This window comes from Pelecanus crispus, chromosome 19, assembly GCF_030463565.1.
Source record: "Pelecanus crispus isolate bPelCri1 chromosome 19, bPelCri1.pri, whole genome shotgun sequence".
Classification (NCBI taxonomy): Eukaryota; Metazoa; Chordata; class Aves; order Pelecaniformes; family Pelecanidae; genus Pelecanus; species Pelecanus crispus.
In genome coordinates this window covers 7,471,592-7,495,423 of record NC_134661.1, presented here as the reverse complement: position 1 = coordinate 7,495,423, position 23,832 = coordinate 7,471,592, and the positions used below count along the sequence as shown (strand labels likewise).

Here is a 23,832-nt window from a genome sequence, read left to right as displayed (position 1 = left end):
CATCCAGACACGCGCCTGCGCCGGGGGCTGAGCAGAGCAGCGCGGCGTGGGGATCCGGGAAAGCCCCAGTCCCGTGGGCTGCACCGCAGGCAAGGGCTGGGCACGGCCGGGGCCCCGCGGGTTACATTCCCATGCTGGTACAAGCAGAGCCGGGCGGCTTTCCTTGCCCGCCACCTGACAAAAGCAGCAGCCAGCTCCTTCTGGTGCCAGCGGGTCCGCAGGCCCTTGGCCAGGACGGCACGCGCTTGCCTGACGCGTTACCCGGCTGCCTCGGCTCGCCCCCGGAGCCCCCGGCCGCGGGGAAGGGGACGCAGGGACGCGCGGACGCGGGTGGGCTGCCGCGGCTGCTCCCCTATCCCCCGCTGACCGACCGCCGGCGCGCTTTGTTTGGGCTCTGATTAACTTTCATTTAACTCCGTCCGCAGTGGCCTGACTTTCAAGGAAAGCCGGCGCTGATCTCACTTTAATTGGCCTGACATTTCACTAAACAAACAAAAATCCAAAAACGAAACAAAACAAAGAGCCCCATATAATGCTTAATTGGCTGCGGCGCTTCATCTACCTATTCATCCAAACCTTTTCAAAGGCTGCGAGGTCTCCAGGAAATGTAAAAGCACATGCATAATAAGGTTATGTGCTATTCAAGTCAGCAAGCAACCTGTCCTGGGATGCAATTACAGCAGATAGCAGGGACGAGGCAACGGTTCGGGCTCCGAGACTTCTGCGCGCTCGCTCGGGATTAGTCGCCTCGACTTTGTACCTGCGCCTTATTGAAGTGCGCTGTTTGAAGTCGCTCGTTTCGATTCATCAGTCGGCGGGATAAATTAAACAGCTGACAGGGAGGGGAGCAGAAACCCAGGAAAGCAGAGGCTGGGTGGGGAGGGGAGAAGCCCTGAGAGGAACGCCTGCCGATGCCAGAAAATCAAGTGCTTGGCCGGCTACCCGAGCCAGAGCCGTGCTCTCCTTGCCTTGTCCCGGCAACTCCCCAGGCACGAGACCCGCGCCCGGGCAGAGCTCAGCCCTGCGCAGCTCCGGAGACACACGGGAGCGAGCCCGACTGGGCCAGTCCCCCCTCCACCGCCTCCTTTTTGAGTTTTGAACACTCACTGCAGCGACAATCAAAATAAATAAAGAGGAGAGAGAGATTATGTATTCTGCTGATAGCAACGGGAGAGGAATCCAATAATAAGCGCAGTTCAAACACGGTGTCTAACAGCACTTCCCGGCCCACCCCTGTCAAATTAGCCCAGCAATATCCTTTCCTCCTGTACGATGTAGATTGATTGCTCGGTTTTATTAAGGACAAAGCGTGTTTAATAGGAAAAGGGAAGCGGGTCCCTGGAGGAGGGGAATCGATGCCCTCCCTGTGCCCCAGCATCGATCGCGGGGATGCGCGGTGCCGAGGGCAGCACCAGGCTGCTGTGGCGAGGACCACCCGCACGGAGCGGGGAGCTGCGCCGGACCAGGCTGCGCCGGCACACAGCCGCCCCGCAGCCGCAGCCGCCTTCACCAGCACGCAGGGTGCGTGCCCGCCTCCGCTCCCCCCGGCCGCCGCTGCAGCCGCGCCGGGAGCGCGGCCCCGGCCCCTCGCCGCGGCCCTGGCTACTTACTCTTCACGGTGAGAAACATGGACTTGCTGATGTCTGTGCCCACCCCGTTGCTGGCCTGGCAGAGGTAGTAGCCGATGTCCTCCTCCAGCACGTGGCGGATGAGCAGGGAGCTGTTGGGCAGGATCTGGATGCGGCCCGTGAGGGGTATGGGGTGGTACTGCTGGGGGTTGCCGCTTCCTAGGAGGAGACAGAGGCGCAGAGCTCAGCCAAGGCAGAGGAGCGCTCCTGAGGCTCAGCGCTGGGGCGGCCGTGCCGAAAGGGGACTGTCCCCCGCCCGCTGCCGTGTCTCACCCCTACCTTTTGCGTGCTTCCACATGACTTTCGGAGGGGGGTACCCGTCAACGGAGCAATTCAGCACCCCGGCTTTACCGTAAATGCCATCTTGGTTGTTGGGTTGGACCACAAAACGAGGAGGCACTGAGTAATTTGAGAGAAAAGACGGACACGGTAGCGAAAACTCCATCAGCTTCCTGCAACTCCTCCCTGCCTGCGGGCACGTGGCTGCTCTGGCTCAGCCCTGCTCCTCACCCTCCCCGCCTGCTTCTGCACCACTCCTTCAACCAGAGGACAACGTTATCCCCCTCCAGCCTTGTATCTCTGCTCCCTGCCGTGCTACCTCTCCATCACCGTCCGCCCTCCTCAGCCCGACGCGGCAGCAGCAGCATCGGGGACCGGGCGGGATTGGCCCCGCGGCACTCACCCCGCACGATGAGCTGCCGCTCCCGGCTGACCGTGGCGGCATCGTTGCTGGCGATGCAGGTGTAGTTGCCATTGTGCTTCAGGGAAACGCTGGAGATCTGCAGGGAGCTCATGAACTCCTTGCTCTCAATGGTGACTCCAGAGCCGGAGAGGATGATGTGCCCGTCCTTCCTCCAGGTGATGTGGATGGGCATGTCGCCAGAGGAGACCACGCAGGGGATGTAGAGGAGCTGCCCGATGGAGGCTGGCGGGAACTCGAAGGGCTGGATCAGCGGAGGGACTGTCGAGGGGAGAGGGAGGGCATGCTGGAGAGCCCGTCCAGCAAAAGCCTTCCTCCAGCGGGGACGTGCCCCGCTGCCCCGGGAGGAGAAGCAGCCCAGAAGCTAAGGCAGGCTTTTGTTCCCACCAGGAACACGGCCGGGGCAGAGCGGAAGGTGCCGCCAAGCGGAGGACAGCGGGGCGACGTCGGCCACCACGCTAAGAGCAGGACGGAGAAACGCCGACCTGCCGAGCAGAGCGGGCCCTGCTCCGGGGAAAGCCCCAGCCGCCCCCGCCCCACACGTGCCAGCCGAAATTCCGCCTCAGCATTTATCCGCTTGCAGAAAAGCAATTATTAGATGGATGCTTTTCTTAAAGGCACTGGATTCAGAACCAGCCATTATCTTTCTGATAACTTAATTAGGCAACCGCAGCATCTCTGGCAATGTGGGAGGGGGAAGAAAGCAGAGAGAGGGAGACAATTAGCTTAACAAGGCTCAGCACCTGGTAGATGAGATCCTCTTTCTGCAGTCTCCATAATTAAATTAGCAGGCTGCCAATTGTCCCCTTGGCAGAAATAAGCTGCCCTCTCGTAGGGGCGCAGGAGCGGCTCCCCGCACCGCCACGCACGTCCCTGGGCTCCCATCCGCACCCCATGCCCAGTCCATCGCAAAGGCCTCTGCGCCGGGTGGCTGCTGCCGGCCCCGCCGGGCAGCTCCGCGGAGCAGCGGGCAAGCGGGGGGCTGCTCAAGCCCCCCCGGGCTGCAAGGTGCTGCGGGCAGGCAGGCAGAGGGGCGCGGGCAGGGCTGGCCGGCCCCTTCGCCGGCTACAGCGACATGGCTCGAGCTGCCGGAGCCACGGAGCCAGCGCTGCCTGCTTTCCATAATTAATGAATAATTAATTGGGAATGCACTGCAGTCTATCGCAGAGCGGGGACGGGCTTGTGGATCCGCGCTGCTCCAAACACGCCCCACCGGCCGCTTCCGAGCCGCCAGGAAAAGGACAGGCTCCCTCGACAGAAGAGCTCTCCCTGCCGCAGCCGGAGCTTGCAACTCGCCTCCTCTTCCCAGTTCCTTTCCCGCCGCAATTCTCCCTTCCGCAGGGCTTCCAGGCTCTCACGCGCAGCTGCAGCAGGAGCCGGCGGCGCGGCCGCAGCCCAGGGCACCGTGTGAGGGTGCCCCTGCCCAGGGTGCCCGCCAAAGAGCCCTGCCCAGCCAGGCACAGCAGCCCAGGTCTGGAGGGGAGCCCAGCGAACAGCCCCTGCCGTCCCGCGGGGCAAGGCATCGCCCCGACGGTGCCCCGGCGCTGCCGGCTGCGGAGCGGGCGCAGCTGGCGTCAGCGCCGCGCTGCCCGAATCGCCGCGCTCACCCGAGCAGGGCTGTGCGAGAGCCACGGCACAGCGCCGAACCCACGCGTGACGAAGCAAAACGTTCAAAGATGTCTGTGGGAACGACGAGGTGTCGAGGGAGGGTGCCCATCCCTCCTAAGGCACCTTGGAGGAGGCCGGGTGCTTGGATCGTGCTGCTGGGGAAGGCAGAGGCCCCAGCAGCATCCCCCGGCGGCCGCAGAAGCCCTCGGGGGCAGGGAGGTTTGCAGCTGCAACCCAGGACACCCGGGCTCCAGGCTGAGCAGCAGCAGCAGCGCCAAACCCGGGCGGGAGTTTCCCTCGACGCAAGACGGGAGCGCGGCTGGGGGCGATTCCTCAGGAGCCGGGCTGGGGGCTGCCCGCACATCCCCGGGGGAGCGGCGCCGGAGGGAACTGTAAAGCTTTTACTACCGCGTGCTCGCAAAGACCTGCATAACTCACTCGTGGCACTTAATGCGGTCGCCAGGCACTTGTGGCGATAAAAGCTTTACGGTGCTCCACGCCACCCTGCACTCCTCGCTCTACGCAGTTATATTTATTCACTCTGCTCCGCAGAGCTAGCTCTGACTGACTTCTAGGGCCTTGGCAATCCTTTTCCTCAGGCCCTTTATCCGATGGCCAGAGCAAATAAGGAATCTGGCAAGCGGGGCCAGGCGTAAATCTCCGGCAGCCGCGCTGCAGGAGGAATGAAGACATCTGGCCACGGCAGAGCGGCGTGCCGCCGGCCCGCACCGTGCTTCTACCCGCTCGCCTTCCTCATCCTGTCACCGGCCACTAATCAAGGCAGTAAATTCCGATTCGGAAGGGTTGCTTCCCAGAATATACGGATCCTCGGCTGAACTCGCGCACCCTGCATCCTCCGATGGCACTCCCAGGGACTGACAAGCAGCAAAGCCCGTTTTTTCCCTTCAGGCGCACGCACCTCTATAGATGCTCGCTCTGCACCAGCCCTGCCTGGCCCGTTCACCCCAGGACAAGACCAGCGTTTACTCACCTCTGGCCTCTTTTCAAGCCCTGCAGCTCCTGCGGGATGGGAATTTGGTATAAGGTGGGGAAAGCAGCGCTGGCCAAGCCCTGCGGACCCAAGGGGACAGAAGTCCTCCCCGTGCCACCCTTAGACAGGTTACCTGCAGCCTACTCCTGTCTTTGCAAAGCCTCGGAGAAGAGCGTTAGCTAATCAAGTGGGAGCATGTATAATCAGCTCGATGCACTCTCTTGCTAACCTGATTCCTAATAAGAAAATGGTGGATGGGAGGGGAGGGAGGGAGGGGGATCAGAGTAAAATCCAGTCCGTAAATACCCTGCTGGGTGAGACAGAGAAAGGCAATTGGCCAGCTCCGTCCCCAGCGCGGCTGTGTTTGTCGAAATGATTTACTGCAAACACCGAGCTGGCGACGGGCAGAGACGACCCGACAACTCTGAGGACGGGAGATACGGGAGCACCGCGCACTCCCGGCACAATCTCAGCGAGTCACTGGGAGGGAATGCATCCGGCTCAATTCATTAGGACTGAGAGCTCCCTCAATGGGGCTGAATAATTGATGGCCTGGAGAAGCTTTTAAGATGTTCTGTGCGCTCGAAAGACCGAGAGCACTGTTTTTTTAAAAGCTAACACACAGAGAAAAACATCGGTGAAGGTGATCCGAGCAAAGGTTAGATGTTTTAATACGTTATGTTTACACCGTAAATCTTTGCTCCGTCGCTTGTAACGGGAAATGGATACGGCGTGGCTCGGGGCAGCCGCGGGCACGCAGGCAGGACCAGGTAGCCGCTCCGGCAGGAGCCGAGCCGGCTCCCGAGGGCTGCTGTGGCGGGAGCTGAGCTCCCACCGGCGCAGCGTTTGCGGAGCACGGCCAGCGCCCGGCCGCGGAGCCCCCTGCGCGACTCCGCTCTGCCTCCGTCCCCCAGCAGAGACATCCCCGACGCGACCCGGGCAGCCTCTCCGCCCGATCCGGGGAACGCCTCTCCACCCGCTTACCTTTCACCGTGACGTGGACGCTCTGGCTGATGGAGAGCTGGGGCTGGATCAGCACGCTGCACAGATACTCCCCTTCGTCCATGCCTTTCTGGACATCCATCAGCTTGAGAGTCCCGTTCTCAAAGACCACTTGGCGGTGGTTATCAGGCAGCAGCAAAGAGTCCTTGTACCACTTGATGGAGTAATACGGGTACCCGATCACCCTGCAGTTGATGAAAGTGTCCCTACCCGCTACCGCTGTTATGTTCTTCATCGCTCGGATGCTCGGGGGACCTACATATTCGGGAGGAAGGAAGAGGCAGGCTAGGTTAATTCCGAAGAGCAGCTTGGTTGCATGCAGATCTGCTGCTATTTCAGAGCGAGCTTCACAGGCAAAGGAGGTGACCAGAACAGTCGGGACCCAGCCTGGTTTTGGGTGAGGAGCAGGCACGGGCTCCTCTCTGAGCGCGTGTGGGGAAAGCCGCTCATCGGCCGCAGCCTCCAGCCAGAGCTACTCGCACACGGCTACAACAGCGCAGCTACAAACGGGGGCTGCGGGCCCCCATCACGGCCACGCTTCAGCAAACCCCAGCCCAGGTTCACGGGCACAGTCAGCGCTGGGGAAGCTGAACCCGCGGACGCCGCTGCCGCGCGCCGGAGGAGGTCAGACGGCGTCTGGAAGCGCAGCGTTGTTTCCGCAGTGGGAACCGTGGCCGCCCGGCGCGCCTCCAGCCACAGGAACTGCAGGGGAGACAGGGAACGCTCCCCCACCATCACAGCCGCGCTCTGCCTCTCGCAGGAGGACGCTGCCTGCGTTGTGCCAAACGTCCTCGACAAGAGCTGCTACGGGAGCCTGACTCGCACTGGCAAACGTGTTTCTCCTCCCCCAAAATACACCTTTCCCAGCCTCCCACTGGCAACCTGAGCATGGCTGCAAAGCCAGACAGTCACCAGCACCCGGCTGGTGCTCCTGCTGGCTAAGGACTGGGAGAACGCTGCAGGTGAGCATTTCAGCAAGAGGTTTCGTGCATCAATAATTCCATTGTTCCCCTGGCCGCTGCATAAACCAGCAAACTAATCTAAAGATTAGCCCTATCTTGACTCCTCGTCCTAAGGGCGTAGCAGGATAACAGCTTAACAGACACTCAGGATAAGCAGACGGACGGTTTTTCTCGTGCTGGCACATGTTTAGAAAAGGAGCAGGAAAAAAGAAATTAGCATCTCACTCTGTAACTGTCTCTTGGCCCGTCTGAGGGACTCGCTCCATTCCAGGGCAAAAAAAAAAGCCTCTTATCTAGTGACAGCCCGTCAAGAGCCGAGAGAGGGGAAAAAGGGAGATAAGGGAACGTCCTCTTTGGAAACGTGGCCCCGGCTTCTCGCGGCTGAGGGATGAACTTGGTCCAAATTTAGCAGCAAATGGCAGCAAAATTCAGACTCTCCTGGGAGCCCAGCCAAAAAGCCACTAGATCCGTTTCAAACCTGAGACACAGACAAACACAGCCCTTCAACCCTCTTTCTCAGTAGACAAATAAACACCACCTTGTCTCTGTCTTGCTCCCACCTGTAAGCCCGGAAGCTTTAATTGGCGATTATTAATGGGCAGGGGCTTATACCATACCCTGTGCCTGAAAGCGCTCCCTGTAACGCACCGAGCAACACGCTCCAGCCGTAATAACACGGTGATTAACGCGGCCATGGCTTTTAACAGACAAAGAAAACACAGACATGACAAATCAAAGCTCATTTTCCACGATTTCACGTGCTGCCTCATCATCGTTTGTCATGTAGATCCCTGCGCCGGCGGGCGCGTTTGCTGCTGGGGAGCCGGGCTCCCACCGGGGCCGGTTGGGAGAGCACGGGGGGCCCGGGATGCTCCTGTGCCCGCCACCGCCGCCTCCGTGCGTGGGGTCCCTCGGGGAGGCGTTTGCAGACCCTGAGGGGCTCAGTGGGGTGAGAGCAGACCCCAACGAGGAGAGCGCTGCCCTTTTGTCCCCGCAAAGCCGAGCCTCAGCTCTCCGAGGCTACAGGACCGCTTTTGTCCTTCGTTAAACTCCCCGCTTTAAATGGCGGGGAGGCTCAACCCTGCGGGCAAGCGTGCGGGCTGGAGCTGGGAGCTGGGGGAACGGGGTCGGGGCAGCCAGGGAGACCCGCGCGGCTGGGAAGAGGAGGAGCGATCGGCCGGGGAACAGAACAAAACCAAAAGCCCAGTAAAAGTCCTATTCTGATATTTAAAAGTAGACAGGCACCTCTTACGTTTATTCGCGCTTGGTATTCGGCGCTGCCCACCGAGTTCCGCGCGGTGCACCGGTACACGCCGCCGTCCTTGATCTGCGGGCTGGTCACGTTCATGTGGCTGACTGTGGTGCCGTCCGACATGGTGTACTGGTTGGTGCGGTGCCCGCTGTCCCGCGGGATGGGCTCGTCGTCCAGCGCCCAGGTGACGGTCGGTGGGGGGGCCCCCTTGGCGGCACACATCAGGGAGAACTGCTCCCCGGGGTTGACCACCTTCTCGCTGAAGGAGGAGACGATGCGGGGGGTCCCATCTGGGGGGCACCCAGCGGGAGGGGGGTCAGGGAGCGGCAGCCACAGGCAGCAGCAGTCACCCGCTGGCGGGACGGCTTTGAGCTCCCGCCGGGGGTGGGAGCCCCGGCTCCGCCGGGAGAGGAGCCCTCGCCGGCAACGCAGCCGCGCCTGCGTCCCTGCGGCGGGGGGTGCTGAGAGGGGGCGCGGGGGCACGCTGGTTGGTACGGGACGCCTGAGCCCATCCCTTGTCCAACCATCCAGCGAGCTGGATCGGGGAGGGGACACCCAGTGAAAGGCAGCACCTCAGCGCGGGAACCAGGGACGGGCAAGTCAACCCTTATTTTGGTCCTTCCGTGTCCCGGCTGTGCCGCATCCCTGAGCTGCTTGCAGACGGCACGCACAGCCCAGGAAGCGGGCTGGGAGCAGCCTGGCCCCAGAAGTCCCCACCCCGGCGGGTCTCACTGCCCTCCAGCCATGCACAAAGCATCCCGGCGCGCCCCGGGGCTGCGGTGGCTCGGAGAGGGGCAGAGGAAAGCCCCCGCCCCGAGGAAGCCAGCTCACCCTCCAGCATGATGATGGAGAAGTCCTGTGCCGTCTGGGACTTGCGGGTGGCAAAGCACTGGTAGGCCCCGGAGTGGCTCTTCTGTGCGGCCGTGATGAGGAGGGTCTCGTTGCTGATCCCCCGGATGGAGATGTAGTCATCCACCACCACCAGGTCCGTGTTGCGGTACCAGCGGATGACGTACTCGGGGGACCCGCTGAGGGCACAAGAGAGGATGACGGTGCTGCCGATGCCCGTTTTGAGCTTCTTTGGTGTGAGGGTCACACGCAGAGGGTCTGTGCGAGAAAGGGCGAGAGCGGGCGAGGCGTTGGAGGTGCTGGGAGCGGCTCGTCATTACTGTGCTCTCTCTGTCTTTCCTACCCTGGAAGCGCCAGCCCAACTACATGTAAAACGTCACCGCGCAATAAGGCAGGTGGTCCCCCCGCACCGTCCTCCCTGCTGACAGCCCCTGCTTTTAATGTCAGCCCCGGGGGCCAGCAGAGCGGGTGCCGTCGCGGAGGCGGCAGGACGGCTGGAAGAAGATGCGGCCAGTGCGATGGGGGACAGTGCCGAGCTGGGGACGTGCCAGGGCGGCTGCTGGTGTGCTCACCGCGGCACTGCGCCAGGTAAGGTGGGCATGGTGCGTGCCAGCCCCAGCAGCTCTGCTCCCGCTGGGATCCCGGCGACAGGAGGAACCCCCAGGAACAAAAAGCACACGATAAATACTTGGCCTGCCCAGATGGTATTTACTGTTTGGCTGGAGCTTATTTTAGGGAAGTCAACAAAACAAAGCGCAAAGACACCTAACGTAAAACCGACATTGCCATCCAGCAATTTACATCCCCCGGTATTGCTCCGAGTTTTCCCAAGGCCCCTCTCCCTGCCCCGACTGAAGCGGTAAATCAGGGGACACCGGCAGATGCGCTGCTGCAGCACAATAATCCTCCCGCAAGCGCTCCGAGCGCCTCGCCGGACACGCTGCGTCGCAGGACGGCAGCTTCCAGGCGTGCGACACGCCACGCTGAAGCACAAGGCTTGTAATTTATAGGGCTGTATAAAACCTTTAAGGCTTTATCTTTATAAAGGCTTTATATTCAAGAAGGCTTTATCAAGCCGCGCCCCGGGCAGCGGGACAGAGGTCTCCCCGCCGCCGTGCCCCGCTCCTGCCCGCCGGCTCTCACCTATGACTGTGAGGGTCCCCGTGACCTCTGCGGACCCGAAGGTGTTGGTCACCTCGCAGATGTAGGTCCCGCTGTCCTCCACGCGCAGGTCGCTGATGGTCAGCCCCGTGATGTGCTTGGTCCAGCGGCTGTCGGTGGGGAGCGGGCGCCCGTCCTTGATCCACCGGACGGCCGGGTTGGGGTAGCCCGAGGCGATGCAGGGCAGCTCCACCAGCCGGCCCGCCTTCACCTCCCTGGACTGGAAGCTGTCTAGCATCGTGGGGATGGACTCCGCCGGGTCTGGGTTCGGAGAGGAAACGGGCTCACCCGGAGAAGAGGAGGCGGCGAGGCTGCTTCTCCCCGCAGGGACACCAGGCGAGCCCCTGGCACGGTGGCACCGGTACCACCGCGCGCCCTCGGCATCAGCCGGGAGAGAGCGGCTCTCCCCATCCCCGTGAGCCGGCGGCTCTGCCGGGCAGGAGCGCAGGACGCCAGCCGCATCCTCTGCTGGGCACGGGGCCGGCGCAGGCAGCGGGTGGCCTGTCCCACCTGGCACGGCCGGCACGGCCATCGGTGGCCGGGGCAGCAGGCTTGCGGGGCGGTGGGAAATGCATCTCGCTAGCTGATGGGACGAATAAACTCAGCACCGGAGGAATTACTCAAGGTGACACCTAATTGGTGCAAAATACACAAATTCTGTGGCACATTTCAAAATTTACAAGCAAAGGGGCCCATCAGGCAGCTGGGAAAGGAGAAAATTAATCACCAAGTCTCAGGCGTGAAATTAAATTCCAGGGGAAAGAAACCTCTTTCATTACTCCCAAGCAGAAGTAAAACGCCGTGACGTGTAAATAATGACAGCGAACAGGAGGGGACCGGGCCAGATCGAACGTGCACAGAGAGGGGACGATACACCCGGCGGCTGCCCACGCCCCTCGAGGGCTGTGCGGCGGGACGGGTACGGGTGGGACCGGGACCCTCGGGCCTCCAAGAGCCTGGGGCAAAGTCAGGCAAGCCCCAGCCCAGCCATCCCAGACCCCTTCCCTACCTCTGTGGGGTTAATTCGAGGAGCTAGCGCGGGAGCCACAACCCGCACACCCGAGGATGGAAAAAGCATATGGCAGAGAGCAGGCGTGCCGCGGCTGAGTGGTGGGAGCGGCGACGTGGCTGTGAGTCGGGCGAACTCCCTCCCGAGCGGAGTAATTTGGGCAGTCAGCGGAGCCAGGAGCGCCCCGAGACACCCGGCACTATGGACTGCACTGCCTGCGCTGCAGTATCGCTTGCACGTTCGTCACATCGCGTCAGGCTGCTCACATCGCGGGCTGTCACATCGCATCGCGTCGCACCCCATCGCCTCTCGCTCGGGCTGCCGCTCTGCGCGGCCAGCGCCGGAGGGGCCGCGTGCTCGGGGGGCACACGTAAGGCAGCGCGAACCCCCTGCGCAGCCCCGATGGGACCTCGTGCCCCCCGCACCGGGATGTCCTCTAACAGCGGGGACGGGAGGTAGCGATGCCATTGCTCCTTCCTGCACCGCGGGGAAACGGGCACCGTGGTGTGCAGGCAGGGGAGCAGGCGCGCGGGCAGGGGAGCGGGCGCGCAGGCAGGGCTGGACACCCTCGCAGGCGCAGGAGCCAGGCCAGCATTGCCGACAGCCGCGTGCTCACCTGAGACCGAGAGCCTGGCTCCGTTGCTCTGCCGCGTCTCCCCGCTGTACTTGTGCTTGGTGATACACCTGTAGGTGGACAAGGCATCTTCCTTCTGCACGTCCGATATGTACAAACCTCCATAAGAAGTAATAAAAAACCTATTTTCTGGAGACACAAAGGGAAGAGAAGAGTGAGCAAGCCAGCCCCGACCCAGCGCATCGTCTCCCAGGCTCTCGGCACCCGGGTCAGGCAGAGCCCCTGCACTCCGGGCAGGCACCGGAGCTGTGGGCAGGAGCCAGGCAGGCAAAGCGGCTCCTTCCTCGGCGTCCCCACACCCCGACTGCATTGGGGCGCAGCCTCCGGCTTCACCTTCAGGGGCTGAAGTTTCAGGCAGGCTGGCGAAGCTGGGCCAAAACAGGTGAGCAGCACCGCTTGCCTTAGCAGCCGTGGGCGTGCAACAGCAGCTGTGGGCGTGCAACAGCAGCCATGGGCGTGCAACAGCCTGCCTCCCTCGGTGGCAGCACTCATCCTGCGGCAAACACACCCGCCCAGGCACAAAGATGGGCTTGGGGTGTCCTTGCACGCACCTGCGCTCCCGGGGGTCGGATTCAGGGGATTTAGCCGAGGCAGCCTGCCCGCTGCCCTCTCCCCTCCCTGCCCGGGCTGGCTGCGGAGTTGCGGTGGCCGCAGAGGGCAAGGAGAGCGCGTGGCACGATGCTCCGCCGGCACGATGCTCCGCCGCAGCGCCACGTCGCTGGCCGCTGCATAGCAACGCGGCAATTAAAAGTGAATCCGTCCCGCTGAGTTAATAATTAGCTTAACTTACTGAGAAGCATGGCAAAACAAATAAGGGCTTGAGCTGATATTTGAGCGCTGGGGGAGGACGGCAGGAGAGCAGGCAGGGCAGCACAGCCCCCTCCAGCCAGCAGGTTTGGGAGCCTGGCGCACGCCAGTGCACACGGGGAAAGAAGTCTTCGACTCGCTTGCGAAGCCGGCCTGACCGCTACAATTCGTCACGAATATTAACAGTGATTAATGTGAATAGAAAGACCTGTGCTGTGGCACAGTTCGGTGGCTACGTGGAGAGCAGGGTGAGCGGAGGCATGGGAGAGAAGCTCCCCTGCCCCCCGGCAAACGCCGTGACCCTGCCCCAGCGCCAGCGGGGAGAGGAGCCTTTGACCCCCGTTTCCGTGGGGCCGTCGGGGTTTATTTCAGCACGAGCCACCACCAAGCCTCAGCCGGGACAGGGTGGTCCATCTGCTCGGCGGCGCCGTGTCGCCAGCCAAACCACCCCCTGCCAAACACAGCAAATGCAGCGGAGCAGAAGGTAATTAGTGGAGCTGAATGCTCAGAGCTGAAACCTTTAAACCCAGTCTTTACATCAGCAATGGCTGCAAATGGCTCCTTCGAGTCCTGCACCACGCTTGGTAAAGCGGGACCTAGTTGCTGAGGAGAATCAGCTGGCTTTTCTTCCAGCGCCTTTTAGAAGCGCCTAGATATTCTCAATTTAGGCGGAAGAAGGTGCCGTGGTTCAATGCATAAGAGCAAGAAAAACACGGGCGGAATTTGGGACCTAAAGGCACAGGCTCCCGGAGCAGCCTGGTTTCCCGCTGCCGGGGCAGGACCGCAAAAGCCTCTCCCTGCCCACCGCAGCAGCGCTTGGGGCTGGCAGAAAACAGGGCTTTCACCCAGGGAAGCGGAGCACATCCCCGGCACGAGCCAAGGCGATGGCAGCCCTGAGCTCTGCTGGCACTACCCTATTCCAGCTGCAGCTTAGCTGGATGTGCATATTTGACTCTAATTGCTTGATATGAGAGCATTAGGGACCAACCAGCAAAGAAATAGCAACCTTAACAAAACGTGAACCTGGCTGCGGTTAACAGGAGGCAGAGGTAGCCGCCAGGCTGGCAGCCTCATACGGATTCTGCCTGGAAGCGGTGGGAGCGCAAGCCGGCAGCCCCACGGGGTGCCGCGGGCACCGGGGTGGCCGTCCCCACGTCTCCATCCCTGCTTGCAGGGGCCAGGGGCACCCCAGCCAAACCCTCAGGTGCGGTTTTGCCTCCACGCTAGAGCACGGCAAGGCCAGCGCAGCAGCGCGCGCGCCGCACCAGCACGCAACTGGGAGCGGATGCACAGCGGCGCAAGTCCCGTGCTCCGCGCCGCCGATCCGAGGTGCCGAGGGATTCGCACGAGCCTCCATGAAAGGGAAAGGGGGAGCAGTCCCGCAAGCGCAACTGAAATAACATGCAAATTAAACATTAATTTTGCATCTCCCATCAAACCAGTAAGCGAAGAGCATTGGCTGCACTGGAATTTGAGGCGGGGGGGAGCCAGTTTCCATGGTAACAGGGGCCGTATTTTGCAAAGTGCTCGGCAGCCCCAACCGGCCTCCCCCTCCCCGCACGTCGGTGCACGGTTAACCGCAGCCCTGTTTGCGGACGCGCTGCGCTCCTCCTCTGGAAACAAAGCCCTGCAAGAGCCGGAGCGACGCGCAAGGAGCCAGCGGAGGAGCGGAACGCGGCCAAACTCCCGCTTGTGGCGAGGTGGAGGGGAGTGGAGCCCCGAGCTCCTGCCCGGACAGTGGGAGACGACGAGGAGAGCGACGCGTGGGAGCGGGCAGGGCGAGAGCGTTGCTGACCGCGACTGCAAACCAAGCCCTGCCCGGACCCTCGGCCCCCCCAGCCCGCTGCAGCTCCCCGGTTCCCCCAGCCCAAGCCTCCGGGACGGGGCTCGAGCCAGAGCATCGGCCCCAGAGACGGGAACGGGCAGGAAATCTGCGGGTTTGAGCATCCACCTCTCCACCACGCAGCGGCGGGAGGCATCCGCCCCCTTGCAAGCCACGGCTTTGAAGATGCCGTTGCATGAAATGTAAGGTCTACGACCTGACAGCACAGGTTCCGTATTTCTTTTTATTTTTTCCCCTTCAAAAAAAGACAAGTAACTCGGTCAAGGAGCGTTACACTGGTTCAAGGGAGAGATGCAGGGCAATAATTGATGTAAACAGCTCCGACAGAGACCCCACCGAAGTGACTTATCGCTGAGTTTGCCAGCGAGATTAACGTCGAAGGTCGCCGAATAAAATCAGATCTTTCTGCCTGCCAGGAAAAGCTTTATGGGAAGCAGAGGATTAAGTACATCCGTGGCCAGACTGGAGCGATGCGCCTCTAATAACTCCTCCAGCTAGACCTGAGGTGCTGCCTTTGGAAACGCCTCGCCAAAGCCGCCCGCGCCCTCTCGCCTGCCCCGGCAGGAGCGGAGCAGGGCAGCCACGAGCCCCGCCGGCCCCGGGAGCTGGCCCCTCACCCCGGGAAGGCACGAGGGCGAGGGGGGGGCTCTCCTGCACGGCAAGCGCTAGCAGGGTCTCTTGCTGTACGCGCACACACACGTGTTCGCTGTTACCGAAATCCTCTCCCGCCTCCGGCTGCCTGTGGGGGCCGTGAAACTCCAGCGTCAGTCCCAAGGGCCTTCCAATTTCGAGAGAAAAATTACAGTCGATACAGGTTACCAGCTACTGCTCCATCCAATATAGATTTATAAAAACAATGGGGTCAGGGCTTCTGGAGAGAGCACATTTTAGAGTTCATAAGACTAATGAGATAACTTTCCCTTGGTACTCTGGGGCCAATATTTCCTTACGCAGTCTATTTTAACTGCTAGAGAATCAATAGGTGCCAACGTTTATGAATTAGCCATACTTTGAGCATATGCACCCCAAGGCATCCCGGACAAATCCAATAACTGTTTGGTGCTATTTCTGGCCACGTTTAAAGCGACAAACGCCTCCCCGGGGGGAAGGCATGGAGAGGGAAGCCCCAAAGAACAAAGCCCATGATTTTCCGCCGCTGCTGTAATGGCACTTTTCCGCTGCGGCCGCTGTTCCAGGCTGCCATTTGCCCGGCACGGGGCTCGCCCGGGGATGAGGAGCCTCCCCGGGGCGGGCCAGCGAGCCCAGCCAGCACGGAAACGCCTGCCCACCACCGCGGCGTGGCATGGCACGGCACGGCACCGCTCGCCCCGTCTCTCCGCCAGCTGCCGGACGGATCTCGGGCACCTCCCTGCCCAGGACGGCCGGAGCGGCGGGACGCAGCGCCCGGCGGGGCAGAGCAGCGGGCTGGCAGGCGGTGGCCGCGCACCAGAGCTGCCTTTCGTCTCCGCGGGCTGAGCCCAGCTCCGTGCCACCGCAAATGCCGAAAGCAGAGGGGGCCTGGCTCGGGTGCCAAGATTAAAGGTCCGTCCATCCATCCCAGACGCGTTAAAGAGGAACCGCGACGCGAGCTCAATGCAAATTTAATAAGAGCCGCACGATGCCCGACAGATTTATTTACGTGTTTGCCTGCAGTCGGGCTCCCAGGGGAGGCGTAAGGCAGTCGCGGCTCCCCAGCCCTTGCCAAGGCAGCACGTCCCTCCCGCGCAGCCGTGCCGCCGCGCGCCCAGCCGAACCGTCCCACCTTGAAAGTTCGTGGGCATCTGCAACGCAACCGAGGCCAGCTGAGCAAGTGGGTCAGGCTTCGAGCGACGGGCTCCTCCTCCTCCTCGCTCCAGGAGGAGCGGCCCTTCGCCTGAGGAGAGCACCGTGCCCCAGAAACCTCGTCCCCAGAAGCTGCGGTAGCTGGGGAGGGCACGGCACGGGCGGCTGCCTGCTCCCGGGGCCTGCCCGCGCTGCCCTTTCCCCGGGGAGCTGCCTGCTCCTGCAGGCACTGGAGGCTTTGCCAGGAGCCCCCCCTTGCAGACCGAGAGATCCAGAAGCCGACGCGGCCCCGACGCGAGCCCTTTCCCGGCCGCGGGCAGGAGCGTGGGCAGGCGCGGGCAGGAACGCCAGCCGCACGCCTGCCTGCTGCTGCGGAGCCAGAGCGGGGGAAACAGCAGAGGAGGGGTGGAAGTCGGGGAGTCGTGACGGGCTTCCGCCTCCCCTCCTTAATCTCCTTTATAAGCACGGCTCCATCTCCTCCCGTTACAGGATTAACACCCATCTCTCATTCTCCTCTTGCAACAAGATTTTATTTCTAATTACGCTGTAATAAAACCGGGCGCGCTCCCAGGGCTTCTTCCAAATGACTTGTCGACACCAGGCGAGATTGGATCCTGCTCGGGCCCCTTGCCTGACATTCATTAGGCATGCATGAAGGAGAGGTTTTAAGAACGGAATTGCATTTAAATGGCTTTTCTGAGATGGAGATGAAACAAAAAAAGAGAGAGAGAGAAGCAAAAAGCAGGCAAGGTTTAGAAGGAGGACGGCATGGTCACCTCCCCGTCACACTGCTGCCCGGCAGCTGCGGTGCCGGGTCCCCGCTCCCGGCACCCCAGGGACCCGGCTGCGGCTGGGCACGGGGCAGGGACGAGCCCTCTGCCCCCGCGGCTCAGCCGGGGGACAGGGCCTGCCCTCTGCTCGCTCCCCGCCAGCGGAGCCCATGCCACGTTCAGCAGCGGGTCCTTTTCCAGTGAATTGGCTCCTAGCGCATTACAGAACTACCTGCAGAACCCCAGCCTGCCGGGGACAAGTCAACAAACACAAAAGGAAAGGCCGTGGGTTTTTCCGAGCGTCGAGTTTGGCTCTAACCACTGTATTTACAGCCCGGAGAGAGCCGGCGGCACGGCGGAGTACGAACACCCGCCGTGAACGACTGTAGCGAGGAGTCAACCGCAGCCTCCGGCTGGCAGCGGCCGGATTTCAGCTCCCATGCGGGACGCGGCTCTGCAGCCGGCGCGCGTGAAGGCGCAGGACCCGGGCCCCCTGCTCTCACCCGCGGCACAGCCAGCCTGCAAGAGGACGGCGGCCAGGGGCACGTGGCGGCGAGCATCTGCAGAGATGGGGTGCGGGCTCTGCCTCGCTGCCGGGGCTCTGCGCTGGGGCATCGCCCCGCCGAGGGGCACCGACGGCAGCCAGGTTCACCGGCAGAAACGGCCTCCGGAGCCAGGGATTTTCCTGGCGGGGCTTAGGAAAACGCGCACCGAAACAAGTAGGGGTTCGGTAAAATCAGCTACTCGCGTCGGCAATCGTCCTCCCCGCAGCCGGCACGTGGCCCGCACGCGCGCCGAGCGGAGCACCGGGAGCACCGCGGCCAGACCCACCCTTTCCAGACCTCGCGGCTCTCGCCAGCTGCTCGGGGGAGATCCCCACTGCAAAAATTAATCACCAGCAGCATGACAAACGGCTTCCAGCGAAGCAGAGGAAGTTAATCTGTTCCCGGACACTCGCATTGCAGGGAGCGAAAGTCGGTGAATAAATTACTGCCTTCGCAAGGAATCTGCCGGGTGGGAATCACCTTGTTAAAGCTCCCCGGCCCCGCGGTGCCCCTGCTCTCCCTGTCCTGAAGTACGCGTTATCTCCTGAAACCTTACAGTCCATGTAACAATTAGCATCTCTGTCACTTCACTCTCGGTGCAACGGCGTTACCATCTGCATTTCTCTCTCTGGGCGACGAAGGCATAAGAGAAGTTCCGATTTTGTGCACGGGAAGCTTTTTGGGAGGGAAAGCAAAAGGCTGCGTTCCAGAGGTGCGAACGCAGTCCAGGTAGGTGCTTCAGGAAATCACCAACGTTAACCTCATTTCACCTGAGAAAACGAAAAATGTTGCTGGTGCCGCACTGTTTCATCCATGTGTTGTTTCCACCGCGCTCTCAGCGGTGGCTCCAGACGTCTTCCTTCTCCACTTGACTCAACTCGCTGTTGCCGCTACCTGGACGCTGCTTCCCAGATACGGGCTCATGAGTTGGCAAACGTGGGAAAACAGATGTTAAGAAAGGTCTCCTTCTATTAACTCCCTCGGAAGCAAGGCATCCTGCAGGGCTGGTAGGAGTTACTAAATCGCAAGTAATCATTTACCAAAGGGCCAGTCCTGCGAGTCATTTTCCTGGAATTAAACCCAGAATTCCGCTACCGGCAGAATCGCATTCACATGGGCAGAAACGAGAGCAGAGTTTGCCTCTCTGGGTTTTAATCCGCCTCCAACGTGGGCGCAGGCGGTGAGAAGGAGGCGGCTTCGGGGCCACTTTCACTTCTTTGCGTAGGTTACTTTGAAAGCGACGCACTTTCACTGACCCAAGCCAGGCGGAGGAGCTCCCCGGTGCGGGACAGCTCTGCAGAGCGCGGCCAGGGCTCGCCCCCCGGCACCAGCCGCGCTGGCGCTATCGAAGGAGGAGGAGGAATTAATCTCCCGAGGTGGCCCGGAGCCGTCTAATACCAGCAGAAAATTACAGAACAGGATGAAGAGCATTACAAAATGAATAGGAGGGGACTAGAGATTTCCACGGTTAATCCTGTTAACGAGACAATTTCTTATCAAACTCATTACGTGGCAGAAAGCGGGGGGGGCTGGGAAAGGAGGCTGGGGAATGGGGGAGGAAAGGCGACGGCAGGCAAAAGGCATCCCCGGGCGCATCCGGACCCGGGGCCGGCAGGAGAGCACCGCGGCTCCCCGAGCCCAGCCCACGCCGCCGCACCTCCCTGTCGTGCGCATCGCTTCGGCGAGAATTGTATTTCTATTTCCAAGGAGAGCTGAATATTACTAGAGTGGCATTTACCGCAAAATAGTGCCGTCTGCTTCAGATGTATTACCCGTCTTCTCCCAGCGCTGAGCTGCAGCGGGTAGAGATTACGGCAGGCATAAAAAAAAATATAAAATCCATTGAGATAACACTCATTTCAAAAAATGATTTTTCTAGTGTCATTTTTTTTTTAACCCCCTATTACGACGAGCCTCGTTTTCCAGGAGGAAGCAAAATGAAAGGCTTCTGTCCACAGGTTGAACGCGTGCGTCCACCTTTGCTCCGGCGGCGGCAGCGGCTTCGGCGCGGGCTGGGGGCTCGGCTCGGAGCTGGGCAGGGTCTCCGGCCGCTGCGGGCTCTGCGCTGCGGCTCCTGCAGCTCTGCCCGCCTGGCACCTGCCTCCCGCTCAGCCGTGCAGAGCGGAGCAGCCTGGCACGGCAGACTGCCGCTGCCCGTGAGGCTCGGCCATTCCTCAAAGATTTCAGCACGTTCCCCACCAGCCCCCTCCACCCTCTGCCCCCGAGAGTCGCAGGGGCTTCGCTGCTACTTGGTGCGCAGCGTTCAATTTTTTTTTTTTTTTTTAATTTACTATTTAAAAAACCGCGGAACTAGTCAGATTTCATGCTAATGAGAAGAGAATCTGGATCGAGGACTGTGCAAAAATTTGCATCTCAAAGAGGAAAACAGGAAGTCTCTAAGAAAGGAAAATCCACCACCGAGGTAGCGTGTATGGCCATAATTAGGCTAATGCTGTCTCTGTTCTGTCAGCTCATTTCCATCAGCCCCAGGGTAACAGGGACAACAGACTCCTTCACCACCCTCGCCGCGGCACCGCGACGCGCTCCCCCGCCGTGGCACCCAGCCCCGGCGCAGCCAGACCGGAGAGCCGGCGCAAGGGATGCCCGGAGCCAGGCCGGCGGCACAGGACAAAGTACGGCACAGGATGAGATACGGCGCGGGGAACATGGGGGGCCCGCTCCCCGGGAAGGAGGGTTTGCAGGAAAGGACGCGCGGCCGGAGAGGCTCCTCCGGCGGGGCTGCCGACGCCGTGGGCGAGGGAAGACGACGTTGCAGCACCCTCGTGTTGCCTCAGTCATGGCCTCCTCGTCACTACACCCTTCCCAGAATGGCCCCGCGAGGTGCCCCGACCCCAGCCTGCCCAGACCAAGGCGACGGTGAACGCGCGGCTCTGCCCGGCCACCAACGCGGCGCCGGCTCCCACCGCCCGCCTTGGCACTGGCTCCCACCGCCCGCCGAGCGGGAACCGGCGGCACAGAACAAGCGATCGTTGCCCCCCATTTCAAGAGGGGCTAACTTGAAGCTTTTTGTCAAATTTCCCCTGATTTTTTAATTGGGTTTTGGTGCCGCTGTAGACGTTGCTGTACAAACAATTCTGAATAGCTCTAACCAAGATATTTGCTCGTAAAAATCCATCACGAACGCCGAGAATGACAGAAATAGAAAACGCCTAATGAAAACAAAGGGGAAAACAACAGGTACTTCAGTCCTTTGCCATCCATCAACAACCTCGGGTTATTAAAAATACGGGAGGGAAAAAAATCCTCGCATCTGCAATCAAAGCCGGAGAAATCTTGAAAAGACAAATACCTGCATAGGAGGAAATTCTTTGCCCCCACTTCAGTCTGCAGGAGTTTCGCCATAATTATAATAAGAGTAAGGCTGCTGGATAACACGAGAATTATTTTCCTCACTTACATTGTCAAATGATCATTTTGCCCTGCAGTGAAATCTCAATAATTATAATGCCGAACCGTGAAAGAACAAAGAAATAAAAAAAAAAAAAGCGGTGTTTTCTTCCAGGGAGCGGGGAGGAGGGGGGAGAGCCGCGATGGCAGGGCTGAAAGTGCGTCCTTTCTCTAATTATCTTTCTCAGGGCCGCGCATCTCTCATCCCCGCGGTAAGACGCCCTCGACCGCCTGCCTCCGCGGCACGAGCGGCTGGGCGAGCCCCCCCGTTGAGCGGGGCCGCTCCAACACCCGGGTAACTCCGTCAGACGGAGGGGATCGCGCGGACGGGAGCGGGCACCTCCGTGGCCAACGCGGCCGAGCTTCCCCACCGAGAAACCAGCTCTTTGGGAGGAGCGGGAGCCGTGGCATCGCCCGTCAGCCCCCCGCGCCCCCGGCTCCGCGGCGCCTGCCCAGGCGGGCTGGCCGGGGGGCTCGGCCGCGGGACGGGGGGCGCGCCGGCTGCAAAGCCGGCCGTGGCGAGCCGTGCCTTCGCGCCCATCGCAACGCCGCCCGCCCGCTGGCAGGGGAAAAGCAAGGGGAAATCAAAGAGAAAGGGGACAGAAAACGGAGGGGGGGGGGATAAAGGAGTCGAACAAGGAAAACAAGACGACAGAACGCTTGCTCCACAGCCCTCGGCTAAATTACAAACCAGTTTACTGAGGTGGAAAGCTGCAGTGAGCTGAGGAGGAATATGTGGAAACCATCTGCAGATTTAAAAATAATCTATTTTACGATCACCCTCGAACATATTCTTTTGCAGAAACCAAATAGGATTTGTTGTTGTTGTTTTGAGCAAACTGTTAGGGAAAAATTACTAGAAACATGCAGGGGGTTTTGCCTTCTTGAGTACTGAGAGGCTAAATATGCCCTTCCTTATGTTTAGAATAGTAACAGTCATCTTAAAATTAACTCGGTCTGCATCAGAGCTTAAAAACAGTTGCAATTCAGAGCCTGCAGAAAGCAGGACAAACCTGCGCTGGGATATCTAGCGCTTCTAGCTGACAGATGTCTTCCTACATACGGTAAATATAGGTCGTCTTTTCCTACCCAGAGAACTGTAGATCTTCATTAACCAGGCCACTAGCAGCATATGTAATGATTTTTTTGCGGCTTGCTAAGTAAGCCTTCCCTTGATTAGGCAGAGGGAAAATAAGACGCATGTGTAAGGGAACCATCTCCTCCCGAGCCGGCTTCCTCGCTCCCGCCGCAGCGGCCTGCGCAAACCTCGCGCCGTGGCTCCAGTTGTTATTTCACGCCGCGAAACGCCTCTAACGAGATCACGAGGGCGCGGAGTCACACCTCGCCCTGGCCGCTGAGCGCGGCCAGCAGCCTTACCCCGGCCGCCCAGACTAGCCCAAAGCTCAGCTTTACCCGCGGCAGCCGAAGCGGGTTATTAAGCTTTGCAGACTAAACCTCGCTCCTCCTCGTACGGCACCTCTGGATTAAATTATCTCCAGGCTCAGGGAGCCAGAGACAAACGAGCTAATGAAATTCACGCTGCATTACGATAAAGTCCCGCCGAGCCCCCGGCGGAGGGGCGGCTGGCGCTGGGATGGGCGAGGGCAGGCGGCAGCGCCCATCGCTCTCAGGGTCCCTACGGGAAGGCGTCGGCCAAGGTGAGCGCGCCACCGGCAGCGCCTCCGCCAGCCGGTCTGTGCCGAGGCGGCGGAGCCCGGGCTGGCCGCGACTCGGCCCCGCCGCCGCCGTCCTCGGGTGAGGAGGAGAGGAAGAGCTGGGTGAAGTTTTACAAGACAGCAGCCGTGCACCACCTGAACAAGGGCACCCAGCAAGCACCCAGCCTTCGCACTGGTCTTCATGTATAGGCTGCTGCAAATCTGACAGCCGGCCTTTAAAAAACCCTTGAATTGGAGGGAGGGGAGAGCAGAGCCCAAGCACACAGCCCGGATCCTCTTGCAGCCTGCATTTCTACAGCCAGAAATACACCTGGCAGCGCAAGAATCGCATCAACAGACCTATTTGCAAAGGCCAAAACATTGGTGTTGGGGATGCTCTGACTGCAGAAAAGAAAGCCAGAAGCCTCCCAGAGCCTGCGGGGGAAGGTCTCGAGGCCAAAAAGCTCCCTCCGCAACACAGAAATGCGCAAGAGAGCTGCAAATTGCTGCCCTGCACCAGGCTTAAAGGAATCCTGCTAAAGCCAAGACCTTGTTTTGATCTGATGAGAAAAACCAAAAGCCTCACAAAAGGAACTCCTGTTGCCTAAAACTCGGGAGTAAAGCGGAACGATCCCATGCTGCCGTTCGCTGCCACAGCCCCACGTGTTCACGCAGACACGCTCGCAGGCCCGCGTGGCGCATCCCCTCCTCCCCTCCCTACCACTTACCAGGGGAAAAAAATCAGTGAACGCGACTCGAACAAAGAGCAGAACTTCCTCCCTGCTCATTAGTGCTGGAAAAGCAACAGAAAAAAAATCCCCAGGACATAACCTCCTCTTCGGCTCTGAAGTCTCAACGGCTTGGAGAGGGTGGTTGGGTTTATTCTTTGCCTTTCGCCTTGCTCAGAGAGCTGGTCTGCAGATTTTCATTAAGGCGGCACAGATAGGAGCCCACGCCCACGAAGGCACCCCCAAAACCACCGGACCCGTGTGCCGGGTGTGCCAAAGCCCGCCACGAGCCCCTCCTGCGGGCACAGCCCCATCGCCGCCCGCCTTCGGGGGCTGCCGGCAGCTGGAGGCAGCACGCAGCGACCCTTCCCGGCCCGTGGCACGCTCCCGCTCCTTCCTCCCTCTCGTCCGCCCCGCTGGAGCCGGTGACTCGGGAGGAAAAGCATCTCTCCTCGCCCTCCCCAGCTGCCCTGCAGCCAGGAGCGCTGGCGGGGGCCG

At 60.8% G+C, this 23,832-nt stretch overlaps 1 protein-coding gene across 1 annotated transcript in view; it reads right to left on the bottom strand.

Moving 5' to 3' along the window:
- DSCAML1 (DS cell adhesion molecule like 1) overlaps positions 1-23,832 on the bottom strand; it is a 110,695-nt gene that overhangs the window by 19,105 nt on the left and 67,758 nt on the right. The window contains exons 4-11 of the mRNA XM_075723223.1: positions 11,779-11,925; positions 10,136-10,414; positions 8,975-9,250; positions 8,137-8,433; positions 5,912-6,184; positions 2,311-2,589; positions 1,908-2,027; positions 1,611-1,787 (exon numbers count right to left, since the gene is read on the bottom strand). Coding sequence (XP_075579338.1) covers positions 1,611-1,787; positions 1,908-2,027; positions 2,311-2,589; positions 5,912-6,184; positions 8,137-8,433; positions 8,975-9,250; positions 10,136-10,414; positions 11,779-11,925 — 1,848 coding nt within the window. The remainder of the gene's footprint in view (positions 1-1,610; positions 1,788-1,907; positions 2,028-2,310; positions 2,590-5,911; positions 6,185-8,136; positions 8,434-8,974; positions 9,251-10,135; positions 10,415-11,778; positions 11,926-23,832) is intronic.